This window comes from Nematolebias whitei, chromosome 6 (genome assembly GCF_014905685.2).
Source record: "Nematolebias whitei isolate Nwh7 chromosome 6, NemWhi1, whole genome shotgun sequence".
In the NCBI taxonomy this organism is placed as follows: Eukaryota; Metazoa; Chordata; class Actinopteri; order Cyprinodontiformes; family Rivulidae; genus Nematolebias; species Nematolebias whitei.
In genome coordinates, this window is record NC_056503.1 from 30,764,084 (window position 1) to 30,788,588 (window position 24,505).

At 41.2% G+C, this 24,505-nt stretch overlaps 1 protein-coding gene across 2 annotated transcripts in view; it reads right to left on the bottom strand.

The window, feature by feature from the left end:
• arhgap35a (Rho GTPase activating protein 35a) overlaps positions 1 to 24,505 on the bottom strand; it is an 83,583-nt gene that overhangs the window by 27,073 nt on the left and 32,005 nt on the right. For both annotated transcript variants that reach the window (XM_037677505.1, XM_037677504.1), the window contains exon 2: positions 2,392 to 6,228. In XM_037677505.1, coding sequence (XP_037533433.1) covers positions 2,392 to 6,114 — 3,723 coding nt within the window. In that variant the 5' untranslated portion in view covers positions 6,115 to 6,228. The remainder of the gene's footprint in view (positions 1 to 2,391; positions 6,229 to 24,505) is intronic.

Here is a 24,505-nt window from a genome sequence, read left to right on the forward strand (position 1 = left end):
TTAGTCTAAAACTCTGGTATGAAAAGTGAAGGGCGATATGCATTCCTTCAAATGCTAGACCTTTAATTGATCCCCCTCTATGATTAGACAACAGTCTTGTAATTGAGCCATTGTTTTTAATTGACAAATGCCCTGAAGTGCTGGAGAATGTAGTCCGGGCAGTTAAATAATGTGAGTGGACAGCCTACATGCAGGTACATCCCAGCCGAGTGTGTAAAAATACATTTATCATCCACCTCCTGCTCCACCCTCCTGACAGCCGTGGCTATTATCATAGACGCACAAGCATACCACGCACAGCCATAAGTCCTGTTCAGCTGGCACTTCTGTGCCACGCCACGCGTGCGAATGAACAGTTTACCAGGCTGATAAGCAAAGGGTGAAATGTCCAAAAGTATCATCGCATCATGGGTGAGAAACAGAAAAGGGAACAGGATGCAAGAGAACAAAGAAAATGTGAAAGAGGGCAAAAAATACTTAAGGAAACAAGTGACAAAGAAAAAAGTAGGAAAATATAATAATGTGGCAGAAATGTGAGAAGCAGAAAGTATGACTCAGCAAACACCAGAAGACAAACAAAGAATCAAAGAATGAAAGGAAGGAAACAAAGAAACTCAAACTAACAGGAATTAATAATGAGTCTCAGTGGCAAAATGAAAAGCAATGGCACATTTACAACAGTGAAGGGGAATCACAATAAATAATGCAACAGTTTGGATCTTTTAACGTAGTTTTGTGAAAATACTATGAACACAGTGTCTTGCCTGTTGTAGCTCTTGGAACAACCTCAGTTTGGAGAAATAAAATTTATTGTAATTCTCACTGGAATGGTAAAAACACCTAGTCGGAGCGCAGCCAAGACCACAGTTGATTGTTGCAACTCCAATCTAAAACATTTTATATTAAGAATTGTATAATATTTATAGTGGGATAACTGTGTAATAAAAATTTAGCAACAATGTAAAAGTTTGTAAAATAGTGTTTGCTTAAATCGATGACATTTTTGAGATTATAGTTGTTTCAAGATGACAAAAATCTACTTTGCTCTACTAGCTGTTAAAATGTTGAAAATGGACCCTTCCATGAAACTCAACAGTCGTGTAAACACAATTATTAAATCCTGTTTTATTTTTTTTCAGTTGAGGCGATTATCTAAATTGAAGCCCAGATTGTCCAAAAGTAATCTTGAGACATAATACATGCTTTCATAACATCCAGGCTCAATTACTGCATTGTGCTTCTTTTTGGCATCAGACCTCTATTGCATGTCTACAACTGGTTCAAAATGCTGCAGCCCGATTTTTAACTGGTACAGGCAAAAGAGAGCACATTACACCAGTTCTGGCCTCCCTTCACTGGCTCCCAGTTCACTTTCAAATTCATTTAAAAATCCTTCTGTATGTTTTTAAATATCTGAGCAGTTCTGCCCCTTCCTATCTCGCTGATCTGCTGCAGCCATATGTCCCACAGCGCTCTCTGAAGTCAGCAGACATGATGCTTTTATTGGTTTAAGCTCATAGGTGACAGGGCTTTCTCTATTGCAGGTCCCCCTCGCTTACTGTTAATCATGTTTAAAAACTCGTTTTTATTCCCTGGCTTTAACTTTGCATTCTATAATATTAGGCATTTAGTTCTTATCTTTACCTGTTTGGAGCTATGTATTTTATCCTGTGTCCTTCGCTTGTTTTGCTTTTGCTGTACAGCACTTTCGTTGGCCTTGTTGCTGTTTTAAGTGCTATATAAATAAAGTGGTATTATATGGTATGGTATGTTAGGTGAAAATTGTGTTTGTGTTTCCTGAACCCACTGAGTCAGAGACAAACAAATAAAACAGCACAGAACATAATGTGGCTCTGTTCACATTCACTAAAAGTTTGCTGCATTCTGGTCCAGAAGTCTCCGACACTCTCCTTCCCTTCTAACGATCAGGCTAGTTTAGAGAACTCCCACTGAGCGGACAGGGAAAAAATATGGCACACTTGCTTTCACAGGAACCCCTACAGTATGTTTTTACTAGGCTCAGCCTTTGACAGCAGAGAAATGATACAGAGCTCTGCTTTTTCTTGACTTTAGTAATAAGCACGGTTATTGACCAAATCAGACAGCACTGAATCTCTGCCAAAAAACAATTATAATGAGGAAGTTCAGTCTGTATATGTGCAGTTAGGAAGACGAAGAGGTTTAAATGCTCCAGTCCTATACTGCTGTTAATGATTGGATAAAATATGATGAAAGTTTTGCTTAGTGCAAAAATAATTATCAGGGTATGGTAGTTTGAAATTTACATAATTTTTTTTTTTTGCAAACTCACATGATCAAGACTGAACTAATTTTCCTTTCAGACTGCACATATTTAATCCATATATCACACTTTCATGAACAAACACTAACCTTTGTATTTCTGCGCAGGCTCCAGAGAATATTAATTTTTTTATGATCCTCGCTCTCCTCGGTTGATTCTTTCTGAGGTCCTCCCTCGTCCTGGCCAGTCCTGGGTGGACCCCCCATCTCATCGTCACTGCCAAGTGAGAAGCTTGTCCTAAAACTGCTGAACTTCCCAAGCCGTTTGGATCTGTCCCTGTACAGCTTAGGCTTCACAGCAATAGCAGACATCTTTCGCCTTCGCTCCAGAGAGCTGCTATCGGCCTCACTGTCCGACCCGTTTCCTGCAGCACTTCCATTGGCGTGACCTTTGTTGGCATTGCGGATGGTGATAATTTTGCCTTGTGTGCTATCGTGAGGAACAGAATAAATGTCATCCTCTTCTGTTATTCTAGGTTTGCTCACAGCATCCATAGGCTCTGCATAGTCCGAGGGGTCGTAGCCACCATCAGTACCAGGTGCCCAGGAGACGGCTTGGGGCAAAGAAGGTCGGTTGGTGCCTCCTTGCTGGTCCATGTAGGGGCCAAGATTGACCTTACGAATAGGCTTGGGCTTCACTTGCGGAGGAACCTTGTTGTTCAGCTTGCTCTCAAAAGCGCTAAGCTCAGAAATAACAGAGAATGTTTCACTTGAATCCAGATCTGGCAGCTTGAAGTTTCCCATAAGACCACCACTTTCCCTAATAGAAGGGTAAGGTGGTGATGGATCAATATCATCCTCCGAGTCCATAAGCATGTTGACGGGACTCGGGGAACCACAGCGTGGGCTGATGCTCTCATTGGTGCATGCCTCAGCCGCATTGTCATACATGTGAGTGGCCTCGACAACAGTGCGCTTCTCCAGGACTTCTTTAAAGAAAGATTGGAAAAGATCTATTTTATGAAGGCCCCCTACTACACCACCATGTCCACAAATTACTGTGTTAAATCTGGCATTTATTTCACTGGCCAGCTCCTCTCCCTGGCTGACTTGCTCCTTGGCTGAGTCAGAGTCTGTTAGCTCCATCTGACTCTCTGCTACTGCTAGCAACTGGATGGGAATGATGTCTTGGACCTCACAGAGGAAAGCACACATAGTCTCCATAGAGGCCCTGCGGCGAGCAGAGTAAACCGTAATGAAGCCATGGACCAGGCCAGTTTTGCGGAGGGAGAACGATGAATGAAATGAGAGCAGAGACAGCTCAACATTCTGTCGCTGACCTCCTATATTAAGATCCAGAATAACCGATGTTCCACTGTTTAGGCTGGATGCAGGACGACAATGATGGGGCAAAAGAAAGGGAGCTAGCAATTGGTCTAGATCATAGGTGTCTCCACACATCAGGCACACAACTATCCTGAGATCTGCTTCAAGCATTGGCTGGGACTGAGAGTCTCTGAAGGCAGATGATGGAGGAAGTAAAATAGGAGAGCCACTCCCATTGTTCCTCCGTGTTTCTAAGAGGTTCCTTAGCATCTGGTTAATCTGCTTCTCACTAATATTGCGACCATAACCCATGCCTGGAGAGGCAGGGTCTAGGTAGGCACACTGCAACTTTAGAGCCACCTGCTGCCCTTGATGTGTAAGCGTTTGTGCAGTTTCCCCTCCAATATCCCCTATTGTCCCCACACCCCTCTTTGTAACAAGAAGGAGGGACAACGGGAGTTGAGCTAAGCTACTTTCTCTTTCTCTTCTGCTTATAGTTGACTCTCTAAGCTTCTCTAAACTCTCAACAACATATGAAAGGGATTCCCGTGAATTGTACAAACACAAGCAGCCATGGGGTGTGAAAGTAGGTGTGTGAAATGAATTTACTGGTAGACGTACATTGCCTTCTATGGGACGAAGCGCTAACTCATACATTTTGCAGTCTAGCACGTACCGATCATCACTGGAGCACAATGCTCTTATCTCATTTGCCATGTCTCTGGCTAGTCCATTCTTTCCAAGAATAACGAGATTTATGCGTTCAGCCCGCCCCCCCTCGGGCCTTGAACTGTCTGATGATGGGTATCGGGTGGGGAATCTGGAGGCCAGTATCTGTTCTATCTTACTGTCCACACAATGGGGGTTGTTGGGACAAGTGTCTTTTGTCGGATGGTAAACAAAATGGATATGTTTCAGTATTAGAGCATCTCTTTCTGCTTGCAGCTTTTGTAGAGCTTTAAATCTCTGTTCCTCGCCCAACACTTCCTGGATGGCTGCCATTTTCTCTTTACTTGGTTTTGCATCTACTTCTAGCTCATAAAAAAGCTCAGAGTATTCCAGAAGCAACTCCTGAAAGTCTTCTTTTGCCCGGTCTATGATTTCCTTCTGGTGTTTGTTGTAGATATCCAAATATTCTGCTTCATCTAGCCATTGGTAGAAGTCTTCATTCCTGATCGAAGTTCGGGCCTCCTCCCATGGTTTCCCTGGTGTGATGTCAGGAGATACACTTAGCATTTCCTTGAACTCCCACCTCATCTCAGCCCGTTTGCGCTCAGTTCGTAGCTGCTCTAGATGAGTTTCATAAATATTTTGAGCTGCTGGGGTCTCCAGGAGATCTTGGGGAATTCGATCATCCTCCATATTGTCGATGTGGGGTGTGGTCTCCCAAGGAGTATCATCTAGCACTATAAACCAGTGAGAGAAATCTCTCTTTGCCTCCAGGACTTTCTGAACTCCAGACCAGCTTACATGGTCTATTTCATTCAAATCTGGCAGAAGTACAGCTAGGGCTTGCGGTAGAGTACTTAAATAGGCCTTCCTGCGTTTTTCTATATGTTCTTGTTTAAGTCTGTGTACATGCTGCTGGAAGAGCTTCTTGGCTTTAGCTGTTCCCTCAAAAAATACATAGTCTTTGTACTCGGAGTCTGTTTTCATGATACGATTGACAAATGGCCAAGTGTCATTATGATTCTTCACAATTTTGTTGACCAGCCATTCATAGCGATCTTTGGCTGAAGCAATCTGTTGACTCTGCTGTTTCAGTGCCTCGTAGTAAGGGATGATCTTGGGTTTTCCCCTGCTCTTGTCAATGAGCTGAACCAGTGTGAGAAATGCCAGGTCAACGTTGACATTTGAACGTGCTGATGTTTCTACCACCTGTAGGTTCTTCTTGGCAAGAGCAAAAGCATGACAGTCTTTGATATAGCGCTCAACTCCTTCATCGCATTTAGTGAGAACAATTACCACAGGCTTCTTCGTTTTGGCTACCTGGTTATACAGGTTGGAAATAAACTTCATCTGATCCTCAAAGCTACGGTTCATACCCCTGCTAACATCAACACTAAGTAAGAAGCCATCCACCACAAGCTTTCCTTCAGGCATTTGTTTTTGCTCAAAGTCCTGCTCCAGTCCCAGCTGATCTGTGCAAAAGTACATCAGCTTTTCAGCTGATGCCAGTTTGCTGGAAGCTGCCCTCTTTATGTAAGGCTGAAGTGCCGTGCTACGGTGTGGCTGGAACGTCTGATCATCAATAAACTCTGTCTGCTCCACCACATTCATGCGGCATTCAGACCCCTCCTCCATTGTCCTTACTGCCTCTCCCCAGTACAGGAAGTGATCATTGTTTACTACACGGCCTCCAAAGTCACTGGTGCTTAAAACAGAGGTGTGATCCAGGTAAAAGTCATCAGCACTTGGCCGAACAAAGCGGTTACACAGGCAGGACTTGCCCACACCACATTGGCCTTTCTCCTTCTCTGTCCCGGACAACCCAACCACAACCAGGTTATAGACAGGTGCCCGGGCATCTTGTTTTTTGGCCATCATTATCGCTGGCAGAGGCTCATCCTGCCATGCTGGCTTCTTGCTCTAGGGAGAAGAGGAGATGGCAGGGAAGCAGGGTTTCCATGCAAGAGGAGCTCACAGGGCTGGGGTTCAGTCCTGCATGAAAAAGAGGAAAATACAACAAATTATTAAACCAATTAAATACCAAAAAAGTTATCTCAAGAACAGAAGCAATCATTTGTTTAATATTGTTCTTTGCAACTAAATTCCTGAGCCCATGTTCTGTTAATAACGTTTAATCTGTGATCCTATTTAACCAGAAAATATTTCCTGAAAAGATTGAGGTCAAAGGCAAAGCTCTTGGAAAATTACACAATACTTTAACCAGGCTGTAGCTCAAACACTTTTTTTCAGTTTAACTTATTTAATTATAACTAAGCTATAATGCAAACAGTGATGCTTTACATGTTTCATGCTTTTATGTTCTCTGAGACTCCATATGTGTTTTGCCTTATTATGTGACATCCAACAGTGTGGGTGGTTGTCTCAGTGCCAGCAAAATTAGAATAAAGTCATGCATGGTTATTGCTACGGCAGCGAACACACATGAATGTACATAAGAGCATCACCACACACTTACAGAAAGAGGCAAACTGAGCTCTGTGCAACCTAAATGAAAGTCACACACAAGAAGATGAAAGCAGATAAATGTTCCAAAGCTAAAGTTACTAATTGGCCAACTAGGGAGAGCCATCTGCATTTAAAAAGACTGCATTGCCTGTTGGCTTACTCGTCTCCATCAAAAACACGTTTCCCCATGCTTTTCACCCAACAAGTCAGAGCTGGATAACATCCCATCACTCACATCTCAATGTATTTAACCTAATTTGACAAAAAAATTGGTTTAAATGCGAGAAAGAAAAAAAGCACATGCACTCTGTGATGTAAACAAAGGCTTTATTAAATGACCAATCTCAAAGCAATTTATTTGAGTTGGTAGATCAAATATAAAAACAGGCATCACACAGATGATGGGAGTGCTCTTAATGGATCACCCCCTCACTGATAGCACAATTTATAAGGAATTAAATTTTTCTTAAGCTGCAAGACAGCCAGCACACTTAAGACTGGAGCATAAAACCTCTCCATGTCACAACTGATGCAATAATGAAGTGAAACCGACATTAAAATCACCTTTAATTGTGAATAGCTCCTCTAACACAGAGCACGTAGTAGACAAAGCCTTTTTTTTTTTTTTTTTTACCAAGACATTGTTTGTCAAACATCTGAGAACTGTGAATTTTCTAAGATGAACTTCAAAGTCCAACACAGCTACACCGGAATGGAGGAACATTAACAACGGAAATGTAGGACAAGACACAAACTTGCCTCATTTGAAGTCACAGGAGATAAAACAACCATATCTGTAATGTACAGACTCCTCTACTCTCTGTGTGGTGTACTCTCGAGTCTTATTTGAGAAGCTGCTAATTAAAGTTGAAAACTGAGAATCATAGCAAAGCACTAAACTCCTACTTTTCATGGGAACAATATCCAGTAATGGTGCGAGTCAACATCAGAGAACCAAAAGCCATAAGTTAACTTAAAATTTCAGATCTTTTGAAGTGAAGATCTGTGCAAAGGTTATGAACAATTATCTCAAATGTTGTAGATAGCTCTTTGAACAACCCCAAGTTTTGAAAAATAAATTTAAATTCTGACCAGATAAATAAGCAAACAAACTGTCAAGAGTAGAAAAAAACAAAACAGTTACTGTCATTTTAAAATAAAACTCCTTAGTGGCCCATTGAAATACCATTTTATAAACTACTTTATTGTCAGTTTCATCAGAAATGGTTAATTACGTATACAGAAGTATATTATTAAGAGAAATAGGTGCAGCCTAAATCGTTTCTGTCCGTGTAATACAAATCCAAGAGTGGTGTACAAGTTTATAAAACAGTTTTTGCATTTTTTTTTACTTGTTTTATGTTGACAGCATTTCACTTTTGAATTGGGCCTGCTCAGACCAGCTATTAGCTTTTCAAACAGTCAGAGCCTGCCAGCATTTCTCCAAACTGATGCTGTTCAAAGAGCTACCTACAACAAGTAGGACACTAATCATTTACAACAGTTAAACACCCTACCCCTCTTTATTATATTTAAAAGCACACCGGTATCCTGACCCAGGGAGTAAAGTAGAGTACAAAGTTAATGGCCTCAGGAATTTTATCCACCAAAAACACACGCCCTGGCATGTCTGAATCTGGTCTAATATTTAACAGAACATGCATTCAGCTTATTAATCATTGTTCTTTAATACCCTGAGTCAACACAGTTCCCGTTTGTGGTCCTTATGGAAATGTTTCATAAATATGAAAAGGAGAAGTGAAATATTCTAATACAGTACAATTATATCATTTTGACAGTACTTTATATACATTTTTGCCTGATGGACAGACATTTACTGGTACTCCATTCTAAATTTCACCAATTTGATTTTAGAGTCAACCAACAACGGTGATCCCCCATGATGGCAAAAAGTCAGAATGAGCAGAAACTGCTCTGCAGAAAACACTAAAATATTTGTTTCTGCCATATGTTAGATGCAAAATAGTTCTATACACACATCTACCAATGCCAAGAGCTAAAATAGCATTACATCTTCCTAATCTAAACCTACCTTTAAATCAAAGGTTTCTAAAAGGTATGTCTTCAGAAATACTTCTTTTAATACTAATCCTCTAAATTTCCTTGGTAATGGACTATTTTTCCCTGTCGGATGCTTTGGCACCAGGACATTTTTTTGTATGTTTGGCATCATTCTGAAGCTTGGGGCTTCCCCAGTTTAAATATATTTCTGGAATCCCCAATGACATCACTCCAGACCAACAAAAATTGTGTTTTCACATTGGATATTTCATAAACAAAACTAGAAGCAAAAAGGTTGCGGGATCGAATCCCGGACCTTTCTGGGTGGAGTTTGCATGTTCTCTCCTTGCATGTTTATGTTTTCTCCAGGTACTCCGGTTTCCTCCCACAGACCAAAAACATGCATGTTAAGACTGATTGGTAACTCTAAATTGTCCCTAGGTGTGAATGAGAGTGAATGATTGTCTTGTTTGTCTCTATGTGTCCGTGATGGACTGGAGACTTGTCCAGGGTGTCCTCCACTTCTCGCACAGTGAGTGCTAGACATGACCACCAGTCATCACCGCAACCCAGAAAGAATTGAGTAAAGACAATGGAAGATGGATGGATAAACAAAACTAACTTATTGCTAACTAGGTGATAAATCAACAAATTTCAGTGTCAAATTGAAGCTTTTGAGATTCAAAATTTAAAATAACTCAATATTGAAAAAAATCCTCACTGTGACGAAATTTGCCAGCACAGGTCACATTTACAGTAAAATTCTGATATTGCAAGTATTGCTTTCACATACAGTATATCTTAGCTGTTAAAGTATATGTTGCTTAACAGATAAGAACGGGAACCCTAACACTGAATTTCAATAGGAACAAAGTGTGCCATGATCTTGCACATACAAAATGTCTGCACACACCCAAATAATTCCCATGTAATCACCGTCCCGGTGAAGAATTTGTCGTGTGTAAATTAGGTCATGTCTGAGGGTGTTTGGATTAAAACACAGTCCAAAAGCTGAGCAGGTTTAACATTTCTGATCCCACCATTATTTTATGCTTCTCAATAAGAACAGTCAGTGTACAGTACCTCCATGTTAACTCATTTTGGGACTGTTGGTTAACACAATACCTTTAAAGTTTTAGGTTCCTCGTGTGACAAAGAGCTCAAAAGGAATGCAAAATAGAGATGAGATTTTTTTTTTCCCCTGCAGTCCAAGAAGCATGCCGAGGCAAGTTCCAAGGAAGCGACTTTCAGGACAGAATTCAATCGAATGTGATGCGAAGATGCAATGGCTTAAATAAGCCAGCAGCTAATAATAAAATAATATGAAATGCATAGCTAAATGAGAAACTCAATTTGAAATGAGTGAAACGTAGACAAGACATGACACATTTTAGCCTAACCACTGAAATGTTGTTGAAAGCTGCTTAAAGGAGCAATTCCTTTTGGGAAAACATTTTTTTTTAACAAAGATAACGTGGCTTTTTGTAAACGGTCCAGTTGCGAAGCAATCAGACAGTCTCTCAGTTCACCCTGAAGGGTGGTGTCTGCTGCGCATGTGCATCCACATACCAGCGTCTTTAGGCTGTGGGTAGTAGTGATGCAGCAAAGATACGTTAAAGCCATGAAACATAGCGGTAAGTGCAAAGAGGAGGAGGAAGGGGTGCAGGAAGGAGTGGAAGACACTGGTGAAGGCAATAGAGAACGGGAGGCTGGGGCATGTGGAGAAGATGAAGCTGTAGAAAAAAATGGAAATGGAGGAAGGGGAGCGAGGTCAGCGGTCTGGGTCACGCGAGTTGCACATTGGAATTCCCTGAGGGAAGACGGGCAGGGCGTGGCGAGGCATGGATTAGTTAAGGGTCTGACCCAACATCGAACTCACCCCCTGCATAATCGTAAACAACATTACAACCCATAAGCCCACGTTTCACTGCAATCTGTTCTCCTAGAGGACCTTAATGTTCTGGTTTAAAAGTTAAAACAGTCGATCACAGAAGCCATTTCTAGGTCACTGGCTTTCACAAGGACAAGAAAAGCCAAGGAAGATGGGAATCATCTGTGGGGTGTTTGAGAGCAGCCTGCAGCTAATGCTTGGGCGGCAGGGCGTGAAGTTCATCATTACACAAGTTACAAAGGGCAGCAGGGAAGAGGCTGTTTTCACTGCCTATGAGGGAAAAACATGTAGTCTTCGTGGGGGGGGGGGCTGCATTCCTTTTAATCACAAGAGTCAGTGAAGGAGCTTTGCACTTAAGTTTGAAATCACTGATGGCCAAGTCTTGAAACTTATGATGCAAGAATATAAGAAAAATCCAAGTCAAGAAAAGTAATTTAGAGGAATAAAAAAAATTTAAGTGAAACAGTTATGCATACAAGTCTGCATATAAAGGAATGAATAGACCAATAAGCCTTTCATGCTTAAGTTTTAAACTAGCATCTTATTAAAAAAATTAATAAAATACACAAATACGCCAAAATACATTTAACGGTAGGCCTTTTTGGTCAAATCTTGAAAATGAAGGTTTGAGATCTCATGGCATCGCTAAGAGTACAGTATGTGTTAGTGATGGCAATAAGCCACTACCACTCAAAATATTAGCTCAATATCTGTATGGTTGGCAGAGCTAGAGCCATTTCTGTGTTTTTTAAACCAAATGGTGGTGGTAGCCAACAGCCATCTTGAATGAGGTGGACTCCAAAACAATCATTTAAAGGTAATGCATAAGCCAATTACGGCACTTTGCCACCATCAACTTTCATCGGTACCGAACTCCACCGCACCATTCATTCAACCTTTATTTAGACAGATAAATCCCATTGAGCCTCGAGGACTCATTTACAAGAGAGACCTGAAGGGTTCAGTTAAGGGCCTGCCCACTGCTGGCACCCAACCCCATTCAGCTTGGTTTATGGGACCACCTTGTTTGTGGTTACAAGCAACTTCTCAGAGGTGACGATTTTGACGTAAGCAGACAGAAGCCATTGACTGACCAACGGAGCTACATCACTGGATGACCCGGCCAGCAAAACTGCAAACTACATCTGAACTGCGACTTCCTTATCGTGTTGACGGATGGCACAAGTAAGATAAGATGAGAGATATCAGAGATGATGGCGCAGCATGGCTACACCCAAAGAAAGAAATTCAAGTCCAATTAAAGGGCGATTAAGGACCACAACAGGAGGAGTGGCTTGAACACATGACCAGTTACGATACCAACCACATTGCATTGACGTACCCACCCACAGAATGGGGAACAATTCACAGTGGCAAATTGCACCTGAGAAGAAACGATAAGACGAGAGCCAAGTGGAGTTGCACTCATCAATGGCAAATAGATTTTACTGGTACCACTGTGTTAAAAAGTTACATCAAAACCACGACAATATTTTTTTCTACATCATACTCTTCCTACAGTTTAAATATCTTTTAGAGACAAAATGTGTTTTGTTTGTTTGCTTGTTTGTTTTTCCTCCTCTACTCACACGGATCTCTAAGCAGCAATTGCTCTCTCCTACTGGTTGGTTTGACATATTCCCCTGGCTGTATAAACTGCTGTTAAATTTATTGCTGTTATTAAAAGAAAAACAAACTCAAATTATTTGTCTCATTAGTTCCCTGTCAGTCTGACAAACCTTCCCCCAGGTCAGAAATTTAAATTGATCTCTGACTAGTTGGAACAATAGACTTTAATGACAAAACCAAAAAGTACTATAGGCTGTATGATCTTTATAATTTTTGAAATATTACCGACACACTGACATCACCGTTTGATTTACATTGCAATGCATTCTAGGAAAATTATGTAGACAGTTGCTTTGGTGCGAGCTCCATTCAGCTTGAATGATATTTTGGACATTATCTGACGTTCAACCCCTTAATTTGAACCGGAGCGTGCTGACAGAGGAAAGAATGCAGAAATGACTTAGCTTTCACATTAGCTCCAGAGCTAATATATATGAAATTTGCTTCGGAGATATTGTTAGCTGTAGAGCTACTAAAATTAAATCCAGAACTAATACATTTTACGTTAGCTCCATAGCTAAAATCGTTAGCTCCAGAGCTAATATTTATGGTGTTGGCTTCACAGCTAATAAATTAAACATCACAAGCTGATCACATTTGATCATTTAAACACATATATTGTGATATGGACAAATACAAAAGATAACTACTTCCACATTATAACATTTTAGCCTCAACTCCTTGTGTTTTAAGTCTCCACTACAACTGATGTACATCATCACACCAGAATGCATTGTGCTAGTAAAATAATGGCAATGTACTTAGGTGAAAGGTTTCCTCTACCGTTATCCAAGGAGGACGCCCCTCCCTGTCAACAAAACCAAGTGCCCTGCCTACCGACATGTCCTTCACCCACAACTCTAACAGTGGAAAGGAAAAACTCCCTTTTAACAGGAAGAAACTTCCAGCAGAACCAGGATCAGGATGAGCGGCCATCTGCTTCGATTGGCTGGGGTTTGCGAGGACAGGAAGGAGAAACAGACAAATACAGAATGACAGGTCCAGGTGTAAATAGTCATGAAGCAGTGACTGGATAAACAAACCTACAAAGAGTCAGCAAGGAAAATCTCTCTCTATTCTCTAAATTACAATCAAGCCCAACACTCTTTGTCCTAAATGTTTTCCCTTTCTTTCCACTCCCCTCGCATGATGTAAGTCTGTAACTGGTTGTCCAGCCACTCTCCTCTTCCTCGTTATTTTACTAACATTAACATTGCTGTATAGATTTCTCATCCTCATGTGTCAAGATTTTTTCTTTTTCCATCTTTACTCTTCCACTATTTGCATCACCCCACGCCCTTTTAACCCTCTCTCTGGGGACTTGTAGTCCATTAGTGAAACACAAGGGTCCTGACCAAAGCAGAAGGGTTGTGGGTGTGTGGAGGCAGTCCTTACACTGATACCACTTCCTGCTCAGGCAGTGCTCTCCCACTGGACTGACAGATGAACAGAGAAAAGGAGAGAAGGGATGCTGATAAAGAAGATGCAACTTAGGGCTTAAGTAGTGAAGCACGCACAAACATACATCCCTTCTTACACTATATTTAGTGCTCCTAACACGCACTGAACTGTAAAGCATTCAGTGTATAGACTAAAACAAAAGTGATGTGTCTTTTCCACAAATGTAGAACATGTATGAATCATTCAACAAACAGGAAACACTAATTTCTTCATTCTTTCCCTCTACTGTGTGCATGCATCAACAGAATATAAACATCGCAATCAAACGGCCTCTAACGCATTTCACATGCCACCAGGCAAACAAACCCCAACAAGTGTACCACATGAGCAAATCCAACTGTATCAACATCCTGATGCGTGCTCAATAATCCAGGTAGAAAAATCAAACAAAGTTAAGTCAGGTCCTCTAGATGGATTCTTTTTGTTGAAATGTTTCATCTTTCATCCAAAAAACTTCATCCGTCTGAGGGGCTGCAACAAACTCAGTCTTATAAATAGCACCTTCTTGTAGTGGGTCAACCAGTTTGATGGTGCTCAGATTGTTTCTGGAGTCCGCCCTCTCCCACGCCGATTCGGTTGAGGCAGTCATGGCCAAAGTGGTTCAAAACAGGGGGGTGGTGGCGCAGAGGTTAGAGAGGTGGGCCTGTGATCGGAAGATCGCCGGTTCGCGCCCCAGTACCGACAAGATCAAAAATGTGGGTGCGGTAGGTGAAGCACCCACATTTGCCCCACTCTGGGCCCATGAGCAAGGCCCTTAACCCCCCCCCCCCATCTGCTCCCTAAACAGGTCTCTCTTGAAAATGAGTTGTTGTGGCTCAATGAGACTGTATAAATAAAGGGTAAATAAAATTTAAAAAAAGAAAAATATTGTGATTCATGCTCAATAATCCAGGTAAAAAAATGGAACTGTAATAAACTATTCATATAAATGGTAAATGGACTGTAATTATATAGTGCCTTTCTATTTACCGCTAGCATCCTACCAGATCTCTACAAAGCTAATGTGAATATGTAGAGACTAATCAGTTCTTTGGATCACATTCATGGGACACACATCAGAGGCAGTAAGGGGCTCAGTGTCTTGCCCAGGGACACTTCAACATGTGACTGCTGGTGAAATCACCCCCCCCCCCCCCCCAACTCTCCTGTTGGAGGACGACTGCTCTAACCACTCACCCACAGCTGCCCCATAGCTATAAGAAAAATAACCACAAATGTTCAACACAGCATGAATCCATATGCTTATTTCTAATGCACTGCACTGAGCATTTAAAACCCTAAAAAAAAATAAAAATAAAAATAAAGCAAATAAAGGAATCTGCCATCTGAGATCCAGAAGAGTGGGTCAGTTCTGTCTGGGATTATGGACAGTTTGTGGATTAGCTGCTGTTATTTGCATCCTCCTATTTGGAGATTCACGCCGTTCACGCTGCCATTTGTGCATGATCCGATGACGTGGTGCTCTAACCCCATGAATCAAGATTCACCAACACAAATCCTCCATATGGTTGCATTTTCATGCTGTGTGTTTATGCAGGAGCAGGAACACAATGCAGCAAAATAAACATATTAAATCTTCTATTGCACATTTTAGTTTGAATCACATCTTCATAAGCCCACAATTGCTGCTATAGTATGTAGAAAACATGCTCAGCAAACAGCTTTTAAGTTAGTTACAAATTAAAGCACAATCCCTCACATAAATTTTTATTTTCCTTTGCTTTGGACTGCAGAAACAAAGGGACAGCTAATGAATAGCCCCCCCTTAAATGGTCTACAGAGAGTGATAAAAGAATGCAAGACAGCAGCACAAAAAAGACATGAGGGACAAAGATGGTAAGCAAAAAAGGCTGAGCAGACAATGCTGTATAAAAAAAAATAGAAAAAAAATAAAGAGTCAAGACAGGAAAAGCTTTGAAAAGCCAAAAGAAGTGACAAATACCAAAAAAAAACGTGTGGTGTCACTGTCGTTTGACCTCATCAACTGCACAAAATGGCTAAATATAACATGTATTTATACCATGGTCCACATTTCCAGCAGATACTTCCACATGATTCCAATTCTGCAGACACACCAACTCGTGGCGCTGCACTAAGGTCAAATCTCTCAAAGCTGACAACAAATCAAATGGAAAATGGAAGGTGAAGAGTCTCAGCAGATACGACTAATCCACATAATGAGCTCATTCATTTAGGACGAAACAACATGTAGGAGGTCATTCTTGTCAGGGGGGTTTCTTAGGTTGGAGCAAGAATCTTGGAGGGGAAAAACTGAGTAACATTTTTGTTGCGAGTCAAAACTTTGAACCGAAAACTCAAAATAATTTAAACGTAAAAAGTTACAGCAATTGCTTTTAAAATGCAGGTGAGATGTTTAATAATATCACCTGAGAAAGTGGGACTTTCACAGCCAAACACTAAAAGCTGGGAATGTAATGTACTGTGATAAACAGAAAAATCGGATAGACATTTCCCGTCTAACAGGCTACGCAACAAAAACAGCAGCAACTGTTGCTTTGCATGTGCGGACAGACAAGCCTGTGTTTTCCTCCGACACAAAAGCTCATCTCAAGCTCTCTCACCTTCACACTCCCTGCCTCTTAATTCTCTCTTCCAGGCATGAGCCGTCTTACTCCTCATCTCCTCCGATGCCACTTGCTCTTGCGCAATTTACCCCGCCCCTCATTTCCCACTCCTTGCATCTTTTCTTCTTACTGTGCTCTATCTCCGTCGCGTCCTGCAGCATTTGTGTCTAACCTCTGGTCTGTCGGAGAAGCAGACTGTCGGCTTGTTATATTAGCGCCTTGCTTGAAGACTCTGCATCAGCACAACTGTATGCAAACACCCAGAGCATCTGTCCTGTCCTCCCACTGCCAAACTCGACCCACTAGCACAAACATCTACATAACACGTGAATACATGCAAATAAGTCAAACACACTCATCAGACAAGTGTATTAAAGGTAGACAAGGAACGCTTTTGTGCTGTGCACAGCAAATCGTGAATATGTAGCAGTTCTGGAGTTAAACATGGGGGGAATGCAAAGGGAAGTTGTCAGGTTAGACTCCAGATTTAATTGCAGGCATAACTGGTTTGACAGCAAAGGTTTGAGTCTCATTTCAGCACTGAGGATGACTTATTGTTGTATACCAGGCAGGGCTGCCTGCACAGTGGGATTTGCATCATACATATTTGTCTGTCTACACACACCTCCATGACTTTAGCATGAGGCCAGAACTGCTTCCAGCATATTCTCTGTATACAAATGATAGACTGCACAAAAGAATTTCAACAACAACAAAACAGAAGAAGCTGTGTGCTCTTGTTGCTGCTGGAGAATACAACTGAGCAGCTGCTGAACACAACACACACACACACACACCACTATCCATCCCACTTAATTTCCTGAACAACTTCATAGCCAACTCTGCACTCTGACCTCTGGGAGAAAAAGTCTTCATGTAGTATGAGCATGTCTGGAAAAAACAAATATTATAATTCATTTCATAGATTTTCAATCACCCGACTCAGTGACTCGCACCTATTACAAACCATAAATCCCCCGCCCGCACAGAGGAAAGCTATCCACATAAACCAAAATGATTTCTGAACGGCAAATCAACTGCTGGCGTCACCTTCGATTTAATTGTCATTATTAACCCATTTCCACTGAAGCGGTCATTCCTCAGCTACTGTGAATTCCTAATGGATGTCCTGTGTGTGTGTGTTTTTCCACACAAGACAGGAAAGCTGTGCACGCTCAAGAGCAACGCCACTGCCATGGAAGTTTAATTTTTATCACTTTATCTGCTGCTGTCGAGATAAAGTGACTGCCAGACTAAATTCATGGAGCAGATTTGATTGAAGAGTTGACTGCAGCCACACAGCTTCCATTGTTTCGTCTTGTGCTGAAATGTGCAGCATATATAGGTTTGTGCAAAGCTGTGCGTCCTGTACACTGCCTGCTTCCTGAAAACGGAAAGAGAGGGGCGATTGGACAAAGCAAAATGGCTGAAGGTAGAGCAGTTTGTCGTTTTAAACACTCCTCCAAGTTGCTAAATTCATAAGTGGGCACAGTAAATTGTTACGCAGGGCTAGGCCTGTCACGATAATAAATTTTGCTGGGCGATCAGAAGGATGGATAGTGAGGGAGCGAGCAGAGGGTCTCTAAGAAAAATGGGAGGGAGGCCACTTGACGTGACATGGGCTGCCTCTCGTTCCTGTTTTTCGGTTCTCAAAATGGCGGATGCTCGGTGTGGTTTGAGCTCTTTGGCACAGCATTTTTCCACACAAAACTTTTTTTTATAAAATATCAGTAAACAAGTAAACAAGTTCTCAGCTTGTTTTTGCAGAAAAAAAAACAACTTTTTAAACAAACAAAGGCACGGGTTTCAACCGTAAATTTTGGTGCTTTGACAAGACGGAGGTCCCCCCCCCCCCAGCAGCTAAATGAAAATGAGGTTGATAATTTTCATTTATTAGGCGATTAATTGATTTATTGCAACAGGCCTACGCAGAGTTGTTTTGTATCATCTATAATCATTAATAATGTACATCTTTTTAACTTTTTACCCTGAATACATTACTGCTAATCCACAAATGCAACACAATAATGTTCTTTCTGATCAGCATTAATAGTATAAGGATAACACTGCAAAACTCTTTCCATCTGGATGATAACTTACAGGCTTTGTATATAATTATCAGCTAAAATGCCTACAGGGAGATCTTACATTAACCAGAGATCATCCAAACCGTTACTAGGTGACAGATGGGGTCCACACACAGCTAACACCTCCACCATATGCTCCAACACAGATACGGCACACGTTCGTTTCCCACAACATACAAATGCTCCCTCGCTCGTCTGCTCTCCACCTAAAATGGGAAAGTTTAAACAAACCATTTTAATCTCCCCTCCACCGAGAGAAATTTTCACGCGCTGCTGAATCTTGAGACCAATTAAAACGGGGACGAAAAAGACGAACGCAGAGCAAGGATGGGCTGACGTGGAGGAGAGAGAAGACGTGAAGCAAATTTCACAGGATGCTGGAGAGCTTAGGAACAAAGTGTTGGCTGCAAGACTGGCATAGATGCCTAAAGCTACGCCGGCGCATCACGGCGAGTTTGTGAATGCCGCGCAGCACGTGGTCTGTTCTTGTCATGTTCTCATGTTTGGACTCCCAAGTGCTAATGGCCTAGCCTGGTTAGGAGCATCTTTGTAGCATCAATCGCACCCTGCTAGCAGCAAAACAAGACACCAGTCGATTTGAGTCATCTTCAGTTGCATCCCCAGTCAAACCCCTCTGTCCATTTCTGCCCTGTGAAAGGCTAACAAAGCATCCAGCAGTAATAAAAAGGTACGCCTGGACACTGCGCTGCAAGCTGCTTCTGACAGCCTCTCTATAATTAAAGGCACAAGTCGGATTCAAACAAGAGTTGGAGCAAAGTGCATCCCAGCACTGTCTTTGTATGTGTAATTATTTTTCCCATTGACTTGAGACTCTTTTTGTGCTTACAAACTGATTGAGCTATTGATGGGTAGAAATGGCTTATTGTAAAAAAAAGAAAGGAGAAAAAAAGGACAATTGTTTGTAAAAGCTTGCATCGACAGCAGCACTAAATTGGTTTTTTTTTTCCATTTGGAGTGTTTGAAAGAAAAATAAATTATTGTCCACCAGTTTATACAGCTTCTCAAGAAGTTGAATGTCCCAACAATAAGAAAGCAAAGGAAGAGCAAAAGAAAAGAAGTTTTATAGAGGAGCAGGGAAGAGTGTGTGAAATTATACACAAATCAATAAAATACACACACAAAAAAGAAGCGTTTCAAGCTGAATAAGGAAAGACTATGTGAGAAGGAGTCAGGCAAAATTTGATTTTACTCTCTTTGCATTTTAGCCCTATCCTTATATTTGTAAGTTCACACCAGGGGAAAGACGTCCCAATTTTTAAAAATATTTTGTTGTGACATGAAGCTAAAATAAAAACGGGTTTTCCAGCCTTTAAAAAACTAAATTTTAGGTGAGCACACTTTAAAACAAGGGGTTATGAGCAACATATTTAACACTTTTAGACAAAAATTAAAATGTATCTCCACTTTTCATCATTTACATTTCTGTATTAGTCATTCTTTACACCTGTCTGTGGATGATCTATCACAGGGGTCTACTACCTTTGTGATAAAGAGAGGCATTTTTGCCACTTGGCGTACTCATTATGACATGTCCGGAGCTGCAAAACCAGCTACAACTGTGTACTGTCAACTGGTGGCTCGTGGACCACTACAAGTTTGTTGGAGATGGCTTTTCCAGCCAGTGGGGTTGATATTCCATCCATTCATTCATTATCTCTACCCGCTTCTTCCTTTTTAGGTCACGGAGGTCACTGGTGCCCATAATATCCAGCAGTCACGGTGCGAGAGGTGGTTTTCCATAAAATTATATACATCTTTAAAACATTTACGTTCTGTTTCATGACAAAATACTAAGGCTGACCACACAGAATTTGTTTCAAAAGGGTTTTTTTTCCCCTTTTGCTGAAAATCTGCATCAATGGAAATAATAAGTATAGTTTATTTTCCTGTTTAAAATAATTTGAATGACACAAAGGTAATTGTAATATTTACTTAGATGTATTCAGAATGAGTTATGTTTGGTATTATTGTGAATTATTACACTGTATTATGAAGCGTAATACAGTAGTCCCTCACTTATCGCGACCCTTCCCACAATGTTGCAATGTTCTGACTGGTCGTCTTCCATCAATCAGCCAATAGTGTGTCTTGTACAATCTTACCTGGAAAACCAGCGAAACATTGAGTCTGCGAAAGCTGAACCGTGAAGTACCGAGGAACTGCTGTACTGTCACTTTTCTTTAATGTCGGGTTCCTGCTGTACAATTTTTGTCTGTCTCGGACAAAATGTTTTGTTGTAAATATTTAATTTTTGCTCGTGAGCATAAATCGATAGTCTCTGATTTACTGACAGGCTTACTGACAGCCGAGCAAGTGGTGGCAAAAATATTCTAGGGAAGTTGTATTGTAACAGACATCTTTTCAGAGCGGAGTGTGCGCCCACAGACTTCTCTTTTCCCTCATCATCCTCCATTTCTTTTAACAGTCCAACTATAATAACCAGAGCATGAACCATTAACATCAGAGCTTAATTTCCTTTTATTACTGGGCTGATATCTTTGTCAAATCTTTGAGACCTAATTGATACTCTTGCATCATTCTGGGCAACACAGACGACCATCAAGATTTTAAAATCTTGAACCGGCCCAGTGTGGCATGTACACGGATTTAGTGAAAACTGCACAGTTTGAACCAGGCTGCATTGACCTCCTGAAGGATTACTTCAGTTTCACAGTGAAATATTTTACATGATGCTCTTTTCAGTTTCAAATTAAACGACATGAGATAGAAGCAGAAGTAGGAGGAGATTTATGGGGTGTTATGGGAAGAAAGAAGAAGTTAACACAAAGAGCTTTTGATAAGTGCTTGGCACATGGGGTTGGTTAATGGTATACAGATGAGGCCACTTTACTATCACGTCCTTTTTTAATGCTACAAAGATACAACCCAAGTAAAACACCTGAACGGACACTTTCCTTACTTATTTTACTCTACACCTTTACTACAGTTGCAACCAGTATCATTGGATTTTACATTGTTCCTCTTTAAGTTGCTCTTTTGACATCAAGTCACTTTCCAATATTCCCTGCCATCTAAAAAAAAAGTACAGCAGCACAACACCTGGGAACGGGACAACTTGACTGAAGTAGACAATTGCTTGGGGCACTCATCCACTCACAGACTCCAAATCGCCAAGCGAGACAGCTGAGAGAAAAGGTGCGCAGCAGGCCGAGAGAAAGGATGACACAGGGGAGAAATGAGGAGCGCCAGAATGAAGTGAAGGTCTGCTGCCAGAGACGAGTGAGTCACTGAAGACAAGGAAAAAAATAAATTAACTGCAGATACAATTGAAAACACCTGAACCTGCCACAGTGTCAATTAAAGATAATGACTTTTTACTCGTTGCTATAGTGACCAACTGTTGGCACAGAGGCAGATGGTTGCAGAGCTGTTTTGTTTCTCCCTTCTAAACTATCTACCCCTCTCTCCTTCCCTTTCTTTGTCCAATTCTTCTCTTTTCCCCGAGAGCGTCATATTTCTAGTTTGTTGCCAGGAACACTAAGATCTGGCAATAGAACACTCACAATTAAACGATATAAATGTCTCAACAAACCTTAACTAACATGGCCTTTAGTTTCCACTAATTATGATTTTGAGGACTAAATAAAGCATGACTAATGTACTTCATACTTCTATAAGTACAGCCATTCTAGCTCTAATAAAGTATGAATATGAAGATGCATCACTTCCTAGAACTCCTGCAGCCATGTTTGTCTGCACACATGTGGGAGTGACACCTCTGAGCTCCATCTGTAGTCTGAGTGCAAAAAGCTGGCGGGCTCTGGGATAGCTCGTCCAGAGGTTACAAGGGTTGTGTTCGGTCATCCATTTTAAATCAGTCCGCAGACAGATACCAGCGCTCCATTAGAGCTTGAGACTCCGCTCCTCTGCACTGATCTGCCTGGAGCTGCAGCCGAACTGAGGCCCAAGGACAACGCCTGCGTGCCGTGGCTCATTTAATTGTGTGCACTGCCCCGGTGGTTTCAGCTCCACTTGTGCTTTTCAGGGTAAAGTGCAGCTTCGAACACAGACAAATACACAACGTTTGGCGAATTAGTTCATAATGCGTGGCATTCTGCTCGTTTGTCAAATGAGGCATTTTTATGCAGGACTGGTTACACAACCAGTATCAGAGGCATTGGTGTCATCACATTAGATCTTTGTGCTGTGATATTAGGTTTTCTTCAAGCCACAGGTCTTTAAACATTTCCAGGGACTCTCTGACAAATGTAGACCAACAGATCAGACGGGCCAATTGTTTGGACCCATTATCTTTTTTTAAATGTAATCAACAACAGGCGAGCACATTTGTGGATGTTGTTCCTCATGACTCTGCCATGTGTCAACCAATAAGGGCACCATTTGTGGCAGGGGTGCTTTTCTTGGCACATCGGCAGACCCTAAATTAATTTGCCCAAATTATGATTATAGTGCTTGAAAATGCAATGTCAACAGAGAAAGTGGTATGGCTTTAATGCTTAGAGATCTATAAAGGATTTGACCTCAATACTGTTCCTTCACTTAACACACACACACACACACGCACACACACGTACACACACTACTGTAAGCAGTTGCCTAAGCATCTGGCATGAGCCATTAAACCCCCATATCTGTTAACCTCCAGACCCTGATGCAACAGGAGGCTCCCTTCAAGAGCCATGTACCATCAGGACTAATGTCTGTTTGCTTTTACACCTTCACTAGTTAAAAAAGACGTGTGCACAAGAAGGAATCATTATATTATTTCAATTAAGATTTAGATTGAGGTAAATCCAAAATGGCACCAGTTTTCATAAAGCTATAGGCTCTAAAGAGAGTGTAGAGCTATAAGAAGCCTCTGGTCATTTATTAGACACACAAAAATGGGACTTCCTTCAACAATTCTAAAGAGAACTTCATCTCAGAAGCACTGTAGCTGTTTGGTTTTGATGATCATTTTGTGTTGAGGTTATTTCAATTTTGAACAACAGTCTGTCTTACTGCTATGTTTCAATTTTTAGCACATACACTTAATGCAAGACATCTTGTTTACTGCTTATTCATGTTCCTAATCAATTTCTATACGTCTTCTTTCATAGTTTTTCCTTCTGTTGATGGTGACAACTACGAGTGGTCAGAACTTTAATCGGAGCGAGATGTTCGAGTCTGCGAAAAAAAGTGGCGATAACGCAGCCTGAAATGATTCAGACCAGATGAAAAGCGTGAAGCTAAAAGCTACAATATGTCAAATATTAAGACCAAGCGCAAACTGATTCAGAAATAATCAACCATGACCTTTGTTGACTTTATCCTCCTCCTCATTTCTCGATGTTACACGGGTATAACATTACGTATTCACCCTTTAGACTTGTTTCTGTGCAGTACTGCTGTTCCTTTTCCAGGCCTAAAGGAAGAGAACATCTTAGGGGGTTGAGAGTTACACCACTCTGTGGGCTGAAACAGAAAAACTGAGGCAGGTTGGATTTTTACAGCCATTCTCCTGGCCCTGAGCCAAGCATTAACTCCTACCTCCCACCTCATGAACACACATACACCCTCCTCATAAAATTTCTGTTCTTAGCAATGATGCCAAGACTCCCTCTCACTATCCCCTCCTTTCCCCACCCATCCTGTCCTCCCCTTCTGATTGGCACTGTTGCTCTGCACTACCTCATATCCCAGGGTTCTCGTATGAATCCACCGGCCAATAGCAAAATGATTCCAAAATTTATCAGGAATCCTGCCTTAGGATTTAAAAAAAAAAAAAAAAGTTTGGCAGTTCTCCATGCTTTGTTTTCTTATGGCCTTTCTAGAAACACAGGCGTTGTAGTTAAATCTTAAATTTTGAGAACAACACAATGAAGCTTCATAACACACCAATAAACCATGAAACATTTTATTTTTCCTATACTTCAGATTCAGAAACACATTAAAGCTACTGATAAATTTTCTTACTGATCGATCTACAATAGAAACAAATTCAGTATAAAGATCAAGCTGTAGCCTTCATATGTTCTGCCAGTGGACTAGATATCCAAACAAATCCAATGTACTGTATAGAAGACAGAAAAGGGTATTCTGTAAACATTCATGTGAGACGGTTTTAGCCCATCTGTTTACAATTT